Source organism: Stenella coeruleoalba (genome assembly GCF_951394435.1).
Source record: "Stenella coeruleoalba genome assembly, chromosome: 3".
Classification (NCBI taxonomy): Eukaryota; Metazoa; Chordata; class Mammalia; order Artiodactyla; family Delphinidae; genus Stenella; species Stenella coeruleoalba.
In genome coordinates, this window is record NC_137148.1 from 27,760,628 (window position 1) to 27,777,956 (window position 17,329).

The 17,329-nt window shown below is 42.2% G+C and overlaps 1 protein-coding gene across 1 annotated transcript in view; it reads right to left on the reverse strand.

Moving 5' to 3' along the window:
* Positions 1-17,329, reverse strand: part of ADAMTS12 (ADAM metallopeptidase with thrombospondin type 1 motif 12) — a 384,522-nt gene that overhangs the window by 113,328 nt on the left and 253,865 nt on the right. The window contains exons 13-15 of the mRNA XM_079918928.1: positions 14,792-14,925; positions 7,431-7,551; positions 568-812 (exon numbers count right to left, since the gene is read on the reverse strand). Coding sequence (XP_079775054.1) covers positions 568-812; positions 7,431-7,551; positions 14,792-14,925 — 500 coding nt within the window. The remainder of the gene's footprint in view (positions 1-567; positions 813-7,430; positions 7,552-14,791; positions 14,926-17,329) is intronic.

Below are 17,329 nucleotides of genomic sequence, written 5' to 3' on the forward strand. Positions count from 1 at the left end.
CACCACTGCTGGAAAGCTGTTTGGAAACTCATGCCAGGCTGACATAGACTGCTAGCATCCCTTTTATACCTGAGGAACACACACTCTGAAATAAATAGCCTGTCAACTATACTGGAAACTAAATTCAACAGATGATTGTAGGGCCCGTGGCATTTCCTCACAAGGGTTTTGCCAATTTTAGGCAATAAAGGATTAGCAGCATAAACTAATATCTCACTTCCCTCCCTGTTCCTTGCTAAGAGAAGGTTTAAGGATTGTTTTTTTTTTTTTGTGGTACACGGGCCTCTCAGTGTTGTGGCCTCTCCCGTTGCAGAGCACAGGCTCCGGATGCCTAGGCTCGGTAATTGTGGCTCACGGGACCAGCCGCTCCGCGGCATGTGGGATCTTCCCGGACTGGGGCACGAACCTGTGTCCCCTGCATCGGCAGGCGGACTCTCAACCACTGCGCCACCAGGGGAAGCCCCTAAGGATTCTTAATGAATATCCCCTAGCAAACACCTTGGTAAAGAAAATTAGAAAGATCCTAAGTAGTGCACATGTCAGCAGTTTCCTTTGCTTCTGCATTACCTGGATCCACACTGACTCATTGGTGGGACCTGTGGCCATCAGTTTCTCCAGGTCTCCTTTCCTGTCATATTGAAAGACGGTCCCTGCCAGCTTGTAGTTCCCATTCCACTGGATAATAAATCCTCCATTGAGGTAATATTTTTCAGGGTCTTCACTCCTGATGGCCAGAAAGTTTCCAGCTCCCTCAACCTCCATTACCCGTATGTCCCTGGCTCCTTTTGGAATCAGTCCGATGTCAACATAACCTAAGGAGAGAAGAGAGGCATGCAAGCTTAGCTGAACAAACACAGTCTATTTCTGACTCATCATGCATCCCCTTCCCAGCATCTCCATCAGTTTAGTGCCCTTGTCTTCCTGCTGGGTGGTTACTGGGACTGGCAGATGCACTAATTACGGGGAACTTTAAAAGCATGGCCATGAGTAGAATTCTCAGGAGCCTTGTGACTCACTATGTAATCAGTTTTATGAGAGGAGAGGTGAAATAAATGCAGATTGAACTCTGAACCTTTTGTGGTTGATCCAGCATTTATTTTCTGTTGACAGTTCAAACCGTTACAGCCCCTAGCCAGCTTCCCATTAGCATTTCTGCTTCTGCATTTGTTGCTATCAGATTAATCTCCCTAAACATTGCAGCGGCTACATCCTTTCGCTCACCCTCATTGCCTGAAAATTAAAGACTCTTAGAAGTAATTTAATCATAGCTTAAATTCATTAAGAGAATTCTGGAGGGAATCATGGATTGATTGCCACCTGGCGCTCTTGAATACAGCTTGTGATGAGAAACTCAGCTCTGAGCACAGCTTTTTATATTGCTGGACAATTATATTCATTAGAAAGGGTTTTTTTTCACATTTTTTCTTACGTTTTGATGAAACATAAACTTATGTTGTTCTCATGTGTTCTAATCCAACATTCTGAAAAAGCACAGAGGACATCTACTTAAAGACCATGATCAATTCTAGCTACAGTCTTATCCTTGCTTATTGGTTGTTACGGTAGGAGACCTACTGGGGAGAAATGGAGTGAACACATAATGGCTTCCTCTCTTTGCCAGGCTCTAGGCTAAGCCCTTTATGCATTCATCCTGTTTATGCTTCAAAAGAACCGTCATCTCATAGCTGTGATAGAATGGAAAGACGCTGGGGCTGGCATTGGACAAGGAGTACTGGGGCATGGGAGTCAGACATCCGATTCTAGTTTCTACACTGCCACGAACGAGCTCCATGAGGTCCATTGACTTATCTAACTTCTTTGAATGTCATCTGCACAATGAAGGACGTTGAATGAGATGAGAGCTTGAATGAGATGATGTCTGACGTCCCTCCCAGCTAAATTTTCTCTGTTCCTTTACCTTTTCCATACAAAACTTGATTTTAAGACCTTGATCATTTTCCACTGGATATACACTAAGGTTTTTTTTGACTAACAAACATACCCTCATCTCTGTCACCTAAAAGTGCCCTGACTGCTCTCTTTCCCTCAGACATTAACATAGCATGGGCTCCTGGGAGTTAAAACCCACGTCTGGCCAGCAGGAACGATTTACTCAGAAGCTGGGCACAGGCCACAACCTCAGCTCTATTTTTTCGAACTGGCAGCTCCCATCTAAAGGAGCGATGTATGGGGCCTGAAGTACTTGATTAAATTCCACTGGGCCCTCACACGCTTGCCTGAGACAGCTCATTGAAACTATTAAGTTACAACTAGCTCAGGGAAAATATTTAATCACATGTAATTGAGGGTGATACAACTGTTTAAAATGCCTTTGGAGCACTGCTCCCCGCAGCATAGCAGAGCTTCTCATAGCAGAGCTCATGCATAAAGTCAACTAGCATTAAAGAATATGGCAACCACCATATGCCTTGTTTAAAAACAAACAAAAAACCAAGCCAAAACAAAAAACAGTGAGAACTAGATGAGGAAAAAACCCAAAAGAGTTTGCCTTTTATCTTCCACTTAAGAAAATCTAAAATTAGAAATATTTTGTATAGATTCTGTCTTATCAAAAGGCGAAGTACATCAAATTGAAAATAAAAGCTTTCATTGAATATAACTGCTGCTTCCGAACAGTTTGTAGAAAGAAGATGTAAACAGAGGCAGATTTAGCCATGAGCAAAAGCAATACATATTTGTAATATATTTTTGCAAAAGAATACCTAAGAGGAACCCAAAAGATAAAACTGTGGTGTTTGGAGTCGAAAAGAACCATAACATAGCCACCAGACTCCTTTACACATGACAAAATAACCCACAATAGAGAGGAGTATAAAATGAAAAGTAAAAGTTTCCATTGCCCTCCACCCAGAGTCCTATGTCCCAAAGATAATTACAGTTAATAGTTTCTTGGATTCTCTTCCAAAACCTTTCTTTGCATGTATAAACACACATACACATACTTTTTTAAACAAGTGAGATCATACTATGTGAACTATTTTAACTATTGCTTTTTAAATTTAATATATCTTCCATATCTTTCCACATTTTTTTAGCATTTCAACAACTGCCAAAATGACATAAACCCATTTATTTAATAAGCCAACTGTTAATGGACGTTTAGGTGGAAGGGAATGACCATCAATCTCTTTATCTATAAAATGAAGAAACTGAGTTCCCAAGAGAGGAAGAAATCTATGTCACATCACACGGCCACACACACACACGCACAACACACACACACGCACACACACGCACACGCACACACACGCACACGCACACACACGCACACACACACACACACACACACCTCTATAACCAGGCTTTGCTAACCAACTCCTAATACAGCATTTTTAATGAAAAAATGTGATTGGTAGAACAGAGATGAAAAAAAATCCCCTTGAATGTCTCACCCTCATGGGTCTTCTTGACAGAAATGAGAATCATATTAAAAAGTTGTAGGGGGTGAAGGGTTATTGAGATATTCTTTCTATGTCAAGGTCAGATTTTCAGGGTTGGTAAGAATATCTCCAAAGTATTAAGAACGATGAATATATTCATTCAGTAAATCAGTTTTCTTCCGTTTCCCTCAGTAAACACGATTCTTTTGCACCAGTGTTGGGGGAAGTGGAAAACATAAACTTGACCTCAAAGAAGGAGCCTCTAGGCCCATGGAGACCACCTGGAGAAACCATCCCACTACTGAGTCTTGAACACCTTGAGCTAAAAGAATATTCAGGGCCTTTGAGGATGGAGCAGAAGACTGGTCTCACTTCTGAAGACATATCATAAGAGTGACAATGGATTATTGGTGCTAATGTGCATCTTATTCAACTCTTCTAAAAAAAACGATTTACCCACTGGCATATTTGGTTTCTAGTCTGTCACTTCAAATAAAGATGTGTTTATAAAGAGGTCATACTATTAACCCAGGCAATTTAACTACAACTACCAGCTTGTCTTTTTTTTTTACGATTTGTGCTGTCAGTGTGTGGCAAGCAAGACCATTCTCACTGCAGGCCAAGATGCCATGGTTTCTGTGAGGGGGCTCCTGGGAAAGACAGGTCCATCTTCTGAAGCCTGGCTTGACAGCAGTGACACATTGCTGTCTGGTTCAGATCCAAAACTGCATTTGACCTGCTCACAAGTCACAGCGAGGAAGAGCTACGTACAGATACATTTGCCAGGCAGATGTACTGAGAATTAAACTGCCCTGGATTTGGAGTTTTAGCCTCAGTTATTTCAAAAGAGGGTTGTAAGGGATCTGGAGTCTTGGAACACATTGTGAGCAACCATAATCCTCTTGCTGGAAACCAGTGGAAACATAGCAGAGGGAATAGACACCGACAGGGCCTTCCTGACCCTAAATGCTTCCTCACAGCCCTGAGCCCTGGAGGTCTTTCAGCTCTTTTGATGGGAAAACTCCCGTGTAAAGTGTCCAGTCACTCTCCCTACCCCTTCCAACTCAAGGTTTCCTGGAAAGCATGACATAGGACAGTCTCCAAGTAAGGTGGTATTTTGGTAAACATGGTTTCAAGAAAGCCATGTCCTCTCTTATCATTGTGTCCTACCTTCTGCCTCTGATTCTGTCTCTGGAATGTTTTCTTATATGATTCTCATCCCCTTTACATGAACTTCTTTAGTCCAGGCCCTTATCTCCTGAACCTGGGTTAATGTTTGGGTTCCCAGCACTGGGCTCTCCTTTTCTGGGCAACTTTGTATGTTGCTGGCAAACTAGTCTTTCTATGACACTGACCTCCTCAGGTCATTCACCCTCCCTAAAATCTTAGAAAGGTCCCTATTTTCTCTTGAATCTACAGCAAAGAAATTGAACCTTACGGAACAGCCTAGGAGCAACTCTGAGTCATGAAGTCATATCATTTCTTCTTAAAAGGGTCTCATGTCCCACCGCCCAGGCTTGTATAGACCCTACACCCACACTGCGGCCACAGCCCTCCAGCCTGTGCTGTGAGTGTTCTTAATGGGTTCCATTCGTTCATGATCATTTTCATTTTGTCACAGAGCCTAGGGAGCCGCAAGCAAAAGTCCAGAACATGCCTCATTATGGGATTAAGATGGTAATTTTAGCATAACTTCTAATTGTTGTCAATTCCTAACTCTATATGAATTTAATCTTTTGACCATAAAGATCAGTGGCAGAGTCTAGGGAACTACAGCCGGAAGAACTAAGCACATAAACACACAGAATCAATAAGTAGATGGGATCCAGGTGGTCAGGTACACACATAATTCCAGGGAGCTGCTGCTTTTACTCCATTTCAGGGATCTCCTATTCTAAAGATATGGATACTGGCAGCAAGAGTTGAAAAACAGGGACATTGTGTCTTTCCTCTGCTTTTTAGATTATAGATTTTTTTTCAACATGCTGAATTGTAAAAGTGAAAAATTGTATGTGAGGTATATCAGACAGTGGAAATTGAATTAACTTCTTGTGCCAAAAGACGTAAAATTACTATGTGCATCAAATCTACTCAATAGATATACAAATGTATCATTTAAAATAAAAAATTAAAGGTGAATTTTATACAGTAATTGTTCTAGTTCCATAAAAAGATTTCAAACAAAAGTTACACACATTCTGGTTATGATTAAATAAAAGAGGTAGGAATCAAGGCTGGTGGTTTGGGCACTGAGTTAAATGACACAATTAGTCGTAGGAGAGTTCCAGAATGCTCAGAGAATGTGGTCCCTTGTTCCCAGCATCAAAACAAAGCAGGTCAGTGTGAATAAGACCAGGACTTGATTCAGTGGTCAGAGGGTCTGGCATTGGTGAGGTCTAGAGAAGACAATTAAGGCCAGAGGAGTCTAGAGTGGTAGTTTTAGGAAGTCAATGGACTAAGTCCAAATTTTGGTGATGTGTGCTAGGGAAAAATAGGTCATTTAATGACCACACCCGATACTCAGGGGCATACTCAGTAACTTCATCCCGGGTGTTAAGCAAGTCTAGAAGGGAGGTGCCCCACTATATCTGACTTCCACCCTAGGCATCACCCCAGCCCCAGTGTGGGATACTGCCCCATCCCCTCTGGCTCTACCTGGGTGGTGCCCCCTGGCCACCCTATTTCCAGTACCTCCATTCCTTGGAATTTAGAGAATTAACAGCCAGATCCCCCCACCTCCCCAAAGCAGCGTCAAGCAATGGCTAGTGGGAGCTGGTGTGTACTCTCAACGCCTTCCCTCCTGGGCGGGAAAACTTTGGAAGTACAACTTCTACACTGGCTCCTATATAATAACTGGCTTAATGACACTCCCTTTCCGGCTGCCTCCCTTTCTCTGTTTCACTGCCTCCAATGCCCTACTGGTGTTTCCCAGGATTCTCCGACCTCCATACAAACTAATGGTACCTAAATTCCTGTCTCAGGGTACCTCTTGGGGAGGAGGGGACGAGGGGGACTAAACTAAGATGCTCTCAGCTGTCTTCATCATCTCCAGGCCTAACTTAGCCTCCTCCCAAGACGCCTTCAGCAACTGCTGGTGTCAAGGGATCATGGGAACTGTCTTTACTGAAGACAGTCTGCAGGGTCACAGCTGATTTGGGATGAGGATGGGCTCTCCATGCCCCGAGGATTGTCAACAGCCCAAAGATGCACAAGGAAGAAACCTCGAAAAAGGTAATCATGGGAAAGGAATAGTGCGATGTGAGTAAGGAGGGCATGTTAGGTGGGAGAAGCCACCTGGAGAGCCTTAAGGCACCACTGGCTGGGACTCCCTTACAGGGAGGAGCTGGGAATAAGAGCAAATTGAAGCAACCCTGCCTCGCCTCTCCTCTGGTCCTGAAGCTACACCCCAACTCTTCTGCCTTTAAACCCACTGTTGGCTTCTCTGCCCTCAGTTACAGAACCTGCTCCTAGGTCTGCACCCTCCTCAGCCAGCTCTTCATCCCTTCTCTCCCCCAGGTCTCGGTCCATTGGCCTTCAGCTCTGGATCCTCTCCAGGGATCACACTCTTTTTTTTTTTTTTTTGTGGTACGCAGGCCTCTCACTGTTGTGGCCTCTCCCGTTGCGGAGCACAGGCTCCGGATTTGCAGGCTCAGCAGCCACGGCTTATGGGCCCAGCCACTCCGCGGCATGTGGGATCTTCCCGGACCAGGGCAGGAACCCATGTCCCCTGCATCGGCAGGCGGACTCTCAACCACTGCGCCACCAGGGAAGTCCGGATCACACTCTTAAACCTGGTCCTGTGCATAGCCACTAAGCCATCTTAGATCCCTAGTGCAACGTGATGCTTCCTGTAATTGCTTAGCATTCAACCCCTTTCCTAAAACTGCCAAGGAACTTTTATCCCTTTGTAGTGAAGGCTATACCCATTTTGAATTCTGTGAAAGTCACAATCTGCTTAAAAAGAGTAACACTCCATCTTGACCTTCATTCTCAGTCCCCTGCCACCTCAATTATTTATGTGTTTATTACCAGATCCTTCTTTCTGTTGAAACACCTTCTTCACGGTCTGACAGGCTGAGCCATCCCCAAGGCACACACCACAGCGATCCTCCGTGGCGTTGGAATCGATCTCATAGTCACAGCCGACCATCTGTGGGGAAGAGAGGTTGAGGACGAATGACTCAGGTGGGAGAGGCCACACCTACCCTGGACTTTCGACTCCTCCTTCCCCCCATTTTGCTCTGGATGAGATTGTGGCGGGGGCAGATACAAGATAAATGTTTCCTCTTCCTGGTGGTGGCCAGAAGAATACCCAAAGCACCCACTGATGCTAAAGGAAATACTTGCTTTGAGGGGAAAGAGGTACACACTGAATGCATCTGCAATTTCCCCTGAGTGAGAAGCAGAATTGAACACACTTCCAAAAGTGGAACCATGAAAATGTCTTGGAATCATTGTCGGTGGAGCAGTAAATCCCTTTCAGATGTGCAAACCTCATGCCCCCTCCTCTCTAATGAGATTCCCAGGGATGACGGAATGACTCCACCTATACTTAGTCGTTCATTCCCTTTACATTCCTCACTGGGGATATTCTCTCTGGTTCCTGTCTGAACTGGCAGCCCTGGGGGAAAACCTGGCTTCATGCTGAGACCATTCCAGTCCCGTGAGGGATGAGATCTCGGACCTGCAGACCCATCAGCAGATCCTTTGGAGCCTCCTATGACCCCAGCCCCACCACCTGTCACATGTAGCCATATCCCAGACATCCTGACCTCCTTTCCTCCAGCTGCAGAGGAGGAACTGGTCATTTCTGCCCTGAGCCAGGCCTAATCTTGTTCCTGTGCTCTGGACCTGACCACTTCTCAGTGTTCTGTCCATTGGTCCTCCCAAGTCATCATCCTTCCCTCTCCACTGGTTCCTTCTCCTCCACCCCCCAATACGGCCAAGGCTTTCCCATCCAATTCCCATTCTGGAAAAGGAGAGTAATTAAACTTGGGGTGTTTGGTAGCATCAAATACCAGAGAATCGTTAACACTCAGATGGAAAGTCATGGAAAACACGTGAACATCCACTGAAGTCTTTTGTTCCTTGCTCTCTTCTACGGCCTATATTCCTTAACCACATTTCAGTGGTAGAAGAAAGTGGTAGAAGAAACACCATATTATATATTTTTTCAATTTTTATTTATTTATTTATGTATTTATTTATTTATGGCTGCATTGGGTCTTCGTTGCTGCGTGGAGGCTTTCTCTAGTTGCGACGAGCAGGGGTTACTCTCCTTTGCAGTGTGCGGGCTTCTCACTGCGGTGGCTTTTCTTGTTGCGAAGCACGGGCTCTGGGCGCGTGGGCTTCAGTAGTTGTGGCGTGCGGGCTCAGCAGTTGTGGCTCACGGGCTCTAGAGTTCAGGCTCAGTAGTTGTGGCACATGGGCTTAGTTGCTCTGCGGCATGTGGGATCTTTCCAGACCAGGGCTTGAACTCATGTCCCCTGCATTGGCAGGTGGATCCTTAACCACTGTACTACCAGCAAAGTCCCTACACCATATTATATTAATTGGATTTTTCTTTTCAGTTTGGGAAGAAGAATGGTGCCCAGGTAGTTTTTTCTCTCTCAAAGATAATTTCCTTTCTTATTTTAAAGGCACCGCAGATTGACTGAAAGGAAGAACCATTTAGGTCTTTAAATACACCCTCCCTCCACCTTAATTCTAAAGAATTAAGGCCCACAGACAAAAATAGCGCCATTACTCAGGTTAACCATGTCTAACTTCCTTTAGATCCAAAGACGGTGCTACTTGACCCAGTTGGGAAAAATAAACTGCTAAGAGATTAAAAAAACGTAACAACACTAATCACAATGGAAAAGAAAGAAATTGTCTGGATGTGTGCCTTCACTGGTTATAAGCAAAATGTCAACCCGTCACAAGTGATATGTTTACGTCAAGCTTGAGCATCCTCTAATAAGCTGACCTTTACAAATCCCATTCTCAGTGACCATCATTCCTTCACTGATTTGGAACCAGCCAGGGAAACATACTTTGCAACATACTGAAGTGTTTAAAAACAATCTCTACCAGGAGGGGATGGATAAAACATGTGAAGGAAAAAGGAAAGAAAGCCAGAAAAACAAATACCTTGAGCCCATCTTTCTCCTCCAGCAATATATGCCTGCATCCCTGGGGGGCAGGGGCAGGGAAGGAAACACACACACCCCAGTAGGCTGGCCCACGGCATAGTGTGTGGTTCTTGTGGAGACTTCACCCTTCTGTTCCTCCATCAGCTGCGCACGGCACACTCAACACCGAACTGAGTACATAACCGAAGGAGGCTGAAGCCCGTCCTCCTTGCTATACATAAAATGTAAGACTCTCAGGGGAAAATGAACAGACATTCCTGTCTTCCACGTCCTGTGCTCTGGCAACAGGGCCACAGCAATACTGTCTTTCTGCCTTCAGCCGGATCAGAGGGGCTCTGATCCAGTATGGCTCTCCTCCGATGTGCCTCTAAGGCGGCCAGATAGCCTCCCAACAGGCTGCATTTCTTTTTAAAAAAAGAAAATCCCTTTAATTTCCTATCATTATTTCTTTCTTTAAAAAACAGCTTTCTTGGGGGTGTAGCTGATACATAAAATACTACACATATTTAATTTTATAATTTGATGAGTTTGGACTCATACAAACACCTGTGAAGCCATTGCCACAATCAAGACAATAGACATATCTATCAGCTCCAGAAGTTTCCTTGTGTCCCTTTTGTGTACGTGTGTGGTAAGAACACTTACCATGAGACCTACCCTCGTCACAAAATTTTAAGGGCACAATATAGTGTTGTTAACCACAGGCAATACGTTGTACAGCAGAGCTCTAGGACTCATTCATCTTGCGTAAATGAAACTTTATACCCATTGAACAGCAACTCTCCACTGTTCCCTTGACAACGACCATCCTCTTCTCTGCCTCGATGAGTTAGACTATTTTAGGTTCTCATATAAGTGGAATCCTGTAGCATTTATCCTTCTGCGACTGACTTATTTTACTTAACATAACGTTCTCCAGGCTCACCCATGTTGTCAAAATGTCAAGATTTCCTTCTTTTTTAAAGTTGAGTAATATTCCATGGTATGTATATACCACATTTTCTTTATCCGTTTGTTGATGAACATCTGGGTTGTTTCCATCTGTATCTTGACTAGTGAATAATGTTGTTATGAACACGGGCGTACAGATGTCACTTCAAGATCCTGATTTCATTCTCTTGGATACATACCCCAGAACTGACATTGCTGGGTCATAGGGTAAAAATTAAATATTTTAAATTTAATTTAAAAATAAATATTTTAATTTAATTAAAATAAATATTTTTATTTTTTTGAGGAATCTCCATACTATTTTCCATAGTGGCTGCACCATTGTACATTCCCGCCAACAGTGCACAGGTTTTAAATTTCTCCACATCCACACCAATACTTGTTATCTTTTGTGTTTTGGTGATAGTCATCCTAACAGGTATGAGGTGATATCTCATGAGTTTCACTTGTATTTCTCTATGTTTAATGATGTTGAGCACCTTTTCATATACCTGTTGGCAATCTGTATATCTTCTTTGGAGAAATGTCTATTCAAGTACTTGGCTCATTTTTTAAATCAGGTTATTTGTATTTCTGCTGTTGAGCTGTAGGAGTTTCTCATACATTTTAGATATTAACCCCTTATTGTATATATGGTCTGCAAATATTGTCCCCCGTTCTGTAGGTTGCCTCTTTATTCCGATGACTGTTTCCTTTCCCATGCAGAAGTGTATCATCAATTCTTGACCCTGTCATTTGAACTGAAGAGCATCCTATCTTGAGTATTACTTAGAGAAGTCAGGTCCCAGTCTTTCACTAGGCTTTCAGCCCTACGTGAGTGAATAAGTAATACGTATTCTTACCAATTCTCATTTCTTCCTTATGAGTTTTACTGTTTTACTTAGTAAATTCTCAAGTAACTGAGGACTGAAATACCAACTGGCGCCTTGACCTAAGCCACTTAGAATGTCATCATTTCTTTCTACAGTCCCTTGGCAAAGGTAGAGACTGGAAAGATGCCTGATTCCAAGAGGAGATTCATTCCCAGCTAATGAAACTTTAGTGTGAAGATAATGCCAGTTATGCTTAACTGAGAACAGGTAAATGATATTGTCCTTTAATAAACGGGACAGCAGAAATAGTGCTTTCCTCACCATAATTTTAAGCGCCATGAGATAGGATGTGGCCTTCTAGAAAGACATCTGGCCCAGAGAAATTGATTTTGGGGTGTTCAGTCAATCACTGAGATGGCCAAAATGGCCTTGAGAGAGAACAAAGAAGGTTCAGGAGAGTTTCTGAGAGCAACGGGAAGGGGAGCTAACTTAGGGCAGGTAGGAAGATTGTCGAGTAAGGTTAAGGACTCGGCTGGGGTTGAAGACACTGACTTTGTAAGGGCATAAATTCACAAAGTTGAATTATTATTTTAAGAAGTGTATAGTAGACTGCTTGTCAGAACAAAAAATCAATGTGGTTGGGTTGGTCAGAATCAGGGTCCTGGGGAAAGAGGTTGATGGGAGGCTGAGAGGAGAAATCTAGGGGATGGCTGATGTGCAAGTTCAGGGCATCCAGGCTGTTTGGGGAAGAAATGAAACCAAAGCTTTGCTGACTGGGAGAAAAGGGACGAGTGAAGGAACTGAAAGTCAAAGAACTGGTTACCAAGAGAAAGGGGTGAGCAAGTTGGATGGTTAGCAGCCTGTCTTAAGACAGCAGGTAAGACTGCAGAGCTGGGACAGGTGGAAGAGGGGTGGGAATATCTGCTCATATATTTAAAAGCTTACCGCATGTTGTACTTGTGATTAAAAAAGGAAAGGAGAAAATAATTTAACTGTAAATACCACTTTACTTAAAAATCTTGGTCTTGTGTAGATACAGTTAAGTAAACGAAATAGTAGAAAAAAATTCAATAAATAGAAAAAAAGCAGCTTAGGAGTTCAGTACCAGTTAAAAAATTGGGGGAGGGGCACAGACAGATACTTCCTAAAACAAATTCAGTTCTGATCAACATTCGATAATTTCCTCGACAACAAAGTCTGCAAATCTAAGATGCCAAAATGTTGGCAAATATCATAATTTCCAAATAGACAGCTAAGTATATAAGTATAAGCAAATACAAGTATTTATATGAATATAAGCAAATATTTTCGTATCCACGAAGAAGATGAATTAGGCACATATATATTTTTCTCTGATGGTGTAACTTTTTATATCAATACACGTTCAATTCCCTTTGAAAAAACTGTGGTAAATGAATAAGAAGACTAACAAAAGCTGAAAATAACTACAATCTGGATCTTTAAAAGATAAACTGTATTTAGGCTATTAAGGTAAACTTGATTTGACATATTTTTTTCTGCTTAAAAACTTAACTCAGTGTGGTGTAGACAGAAAGTAATTAAACTTTCTAAAAGCCTTAACTGGTTTCCAAAAAGAAAAAGGAAAGCTGAGAGAATTGGGCTTATTCTATTAAGCTGATTTAACTGGTTTCAAGAGAGATATCCAAGACCCCTCATGTTTTGTTCAAAATATCTTTCTTTTTCCATCACAAGCTAAAGATACTGTCTCTATGCATGCAAAGGTATTTAGGTGTAAAAGATAATTTTAGCATCACATCGATATTTTGATGACTAAAGTTCTCAGCCCTAGCAGCATATGGCGATCACCTGAGAAGTTTTAAAAATACCAATACTCAGGACCAAATCACATCTATTCTGAATCAATAGGGTGGATAGAGAGCCAGGCATCAGTAGGTTTTAAAAGCTTTCCAGCTGATTCTAATAGGCAGCCAGGCCTGAGAACCACTGTATTAAATGGCAATGGGGCTGTTTGGGCCTAAATTAGCTAAATAAATTTTTCCTGCTCTAGGGAACAGGTCTAACCTAAAATATATTAATTATTTTTGGCTCTTTGTAGCTACAGTAGTAATTAGCGTGTCAGGAAGAGAATTCTGCCTGAGCCCTTTCCAATCTAGAAAGGATGGCTTGTTAGCTCACTCAGTCCTGGGAATCATCATGTTGCCTCCTGTGCCTTGGTTGTTACTGGAATAAGTCCATCAGTAACTGCAAGGTGATAAATTCACCTTCCCAGGGTGCTAACAATTTATGGGCAGGAGCTTTTCATGGCAACAATTCGGTCCAGTGGAAAAAATTGTGATAATTATTTGCAAAAACAAATAAAATATATTAAGAGTTTATTGTGTGCCAGGGGCTCTGTTAAGGGCTTAACCTATATGACCTTATTTAATCTAAAATATGTTAATATCCCAATTTTATGAAAGATAACTGAGTCTTAGAAAGACGTATAGAGTTATACAGCTAGGAAACAGTGGTATTGGGTTCATATTCTAGAGCCTGAGCACTAAGCCATTATGCTTTACTAATAGTTAATTGAGTATTTTTATGTAGTTTCTTTTTTCACTGATTAAAAACACCTTCTCTTTAAACTGAGATTTATGCCTGAGTGTTGGATCACAAAACTTGTTCATCAGTTCCTTGCAAAACAGACTGTGAGCAATGGGGATAAATTCTTCAATGTTTGTACACATAAAAGCATTAAAAAATCAGATCTAAGTACTTTATATAAAGGCAGAATTTTTTTTTTTTTTTTTTTTTTTTTTTGCGGTACGCGGTCCTCTCACTGCTGTGGCCTCTCCCGTTGCGGAGCACAGGCTCCAGACGCGCAGGCTCAGCGGCTATGGCTCACGGGCCCAGCCGCTCCGCAGCATGTGGGATCTTCCCGAACCGGGGCATGAACCCGTGTCCCCTGCATCGGCAGGCGGACTCTCAACCACTGCGCCACCAGGGAAGCCCTGGGCAGAATTTTTTAATTGGAGTCAATTTTTTAATGGAGTCAATGTGAAAAAGTTAAATCGAAATCAGAAGACCTCATGTTGGTGATCAATTGAGAATGAAATGTCAAAATGCTCTGTGAAAAACACTATACAATTATTAATTTCAGTTTTTCCTCAAATTTAACTAACTCTGTTGGCAAGTAACCAACAAACAATTCAATACCACTGAAATAATCTGAGTTGCCTTTTCCTAGTAATTCCTCCTTTAATTTGGTTCTTCTTCAACTTGACCCAGCTTCACGCCTAAAATAATATCACAGAGCACATCAACAGATCAAGAAATGAAGATGACAGCAGGAGGACATTCAGTTCTTAACTGTGATTTTGATGAACACTGAAGAGTCTTGTCTCACAGACCATATAAAAATACCAGACCACATGCAAGTACCGCGAAAGCAAAAGATTAGCACATCTGACTTCCCGAATTAATAAAAATCACGGTTTTATAAAGTTGTAGATTAAGGAAACATACCCAATACCTTACATATGCCATTAATACAGACATTTCTGCTGTTGCCGCCTTCAAAGCAAGGGGTACCATCAGTGACAGCATCCAGCATTTTCTCGGAAAACTGGCCATCTATGGGTCGGCAGTAGAGCTCACAAGGACGTGCTGAAGTGAAAAAGAGACAAATCCTTGCAAGTTAGCTTTCTTGCTCAGCACCCTTCCCCCAGGATTTTGTATGTATGAATCCCCAAGTGTCCTTTATCTGGAGATTCCCATCTTTTCCCTTTCTGTGACACATGCTGTAGTGCAGGCTTCTTTCTTTTAAAGCGTTTTACAACAAATTAAACTGGGAAGATTGCTTTAAAATGCTATGCCTTTTGTTACAAATGATGAGACCTTTCAATCCCATGTTGAACTGTGCTTATAAAAATAAGGCAGTGAGCATCTGGGGTTAACCTAGAAAATAAGTCATAGCAACCAGTGACGCAGGACTCCAGACAAGCATCATGTTTGCCTGGTATTTTGCAGCAAAGTAAGCAGACCACCAGGGGACATGCTCCCATGGGGCCAGCTCATTACTAACACCATTGCCACTATCATAAACCACCCCCAACAAATATTCTCCCTTGTTCTCAAGTCCAAGAAGTCCTTGGACATAGGTTTACAACCACAGAGAAACAAAAGATCTGCTGTTTTGCTAAAGCAGAAGCCACCTTGCTTATCATAGTGGTCCATCCCATCATGCTGGGTCCTGCACTGAATCCATTCTAAGGTTCAATTTTCTGTCCCCTGGTGAGTGATCTCCTGCACAGAATCGTTCTAAAGATTTACTTAATAAAATGTGTATCTATACGTAGGTACTTTGAATAACCAGAAAAAGAGGTAACTTTTAAAACATAAATTGTCCTAAAAATTTTAACAGGTAATATCTGTATATGATAAGAATTCAAATAGCTAATTTTCCTTGAATATTACGTCTTCTTCTTAAGTGAAAAATTTGAGAATATCCTCTTCAGAAAGATCCTTTTGGGATCTCTTCTGGGTCTGTTTACTGGGGGAAGGGCTGTTAAGTTTCTTGGTGGTGTGACCAGCTGAGGGCTCAAGGAGACCACCCGTAAGGCCGTTTGCCTCGGACCCACCTCAGGGTGGATGGGCCCCAAATGCAAGGCCAACGTGCACAGCTCTAGGTAGGGCTGCTCAAGGATGCAATGGTCCATGTGGTAAAGAAAGTGTACAGCTTACACAAATATAACAGAGTAAAACTCAAACACTGAAACTCTGGAGGAACTTGAGACAATCTCTAAAGCATCTGTTTAAAACTTAAAGGAGAAAGGTAAACGCAAATAAAGAATACCAACTGATTTTATATAAACTGCAGTGGATAAGTTGTCTGAGAAAATGAATAAAGTTAAAATGAGCTGGAGAGATCACAAAGTGCCGTCGGAAAAGGTCCAGCAGACCCCGGAGACAAGGCATAATTCAGTACTACTGTAAATCTTCATGCCCGGCAGCATGATTAGCTCTGTGACTGCCTGAACTTGAATAGAAGTGCTTAGAGGGAGCCACCTGGGAGCAATTCTGCTCTCTGAGAGACGAGAGCATCCATCCAGGTGTGCTGAGTCCAGGGAATCATTTCAGGAAACAACAAGTAGAAGGATGGAGGCGGGGGAAACACTTTTTCAAAAGCTTTGATTTGAGCTTTAGAATTTAGATTTGAGATTTTCTATTTGGACACATGAAGCACAAAGATGAAGCAGCCCTGAATTATTCTGGAGCTTTTCTAAAGGAATTACCTGTTCCAGCCTGCTGGGGAGGGCTGGGACTAGAGGTGCCTGAGGGTGTGAATTCTAAGAAGGCATTCACTCTCAGGGTTGTAAAAACGGGTCCTCACAGCAAGTAAACCCCCATCCAAAGGCAAGCATTGCACTGAATTCCAGAATGGTCAAGTTCCAATGTCTACCTTAGTTTTACTCCCTCTGGGCTTGTGCTGTTTGACTCCCTCCCTGAAGGATGAAACTACCCAGAGGCTTTTGCTAGTCTTGTTTATTTAGTGAGCTAAGGGAAAGTTGCTTTGTTCAAATAACAGCCAATGTATTACTTGACGTTATTTTCCAGATCTTCTTGTGCTTTGCAGTGGTTATCTGATTTCATTTTAACCATCACAACTACCCTATGATGTTAGTTCTTTTATTATCCCCATTTAGAAGAGAAAATTTAGGCGCAGAGAGATTAAGTTTTCCAAGATCTCACAGTATGAGTGGTACAGTAGAAAGCTGATGGTTTAGCTTAGAGCTCACGCTATTAACTCCTAACCTACAGGCACAGAATTATTTTTAACAAAAAACAAATGCTTTGATGAGATATTTAAAGTAACCACTCTTCATGTTATTAGGCAATGCATTTATTCATGGATCATATCTGAGAAGCAAACTTGGTAGAATACCCACTGGACTCCATTTTAATAATCTTTCATGGGTCTTAAATATGGTGAGAATCTTTAGCCTCTGGAGCCATTACTTCTATAGAGAGCAGATGTAAAAGCCATTACTTCTTAGAGAGCAGATGTAAA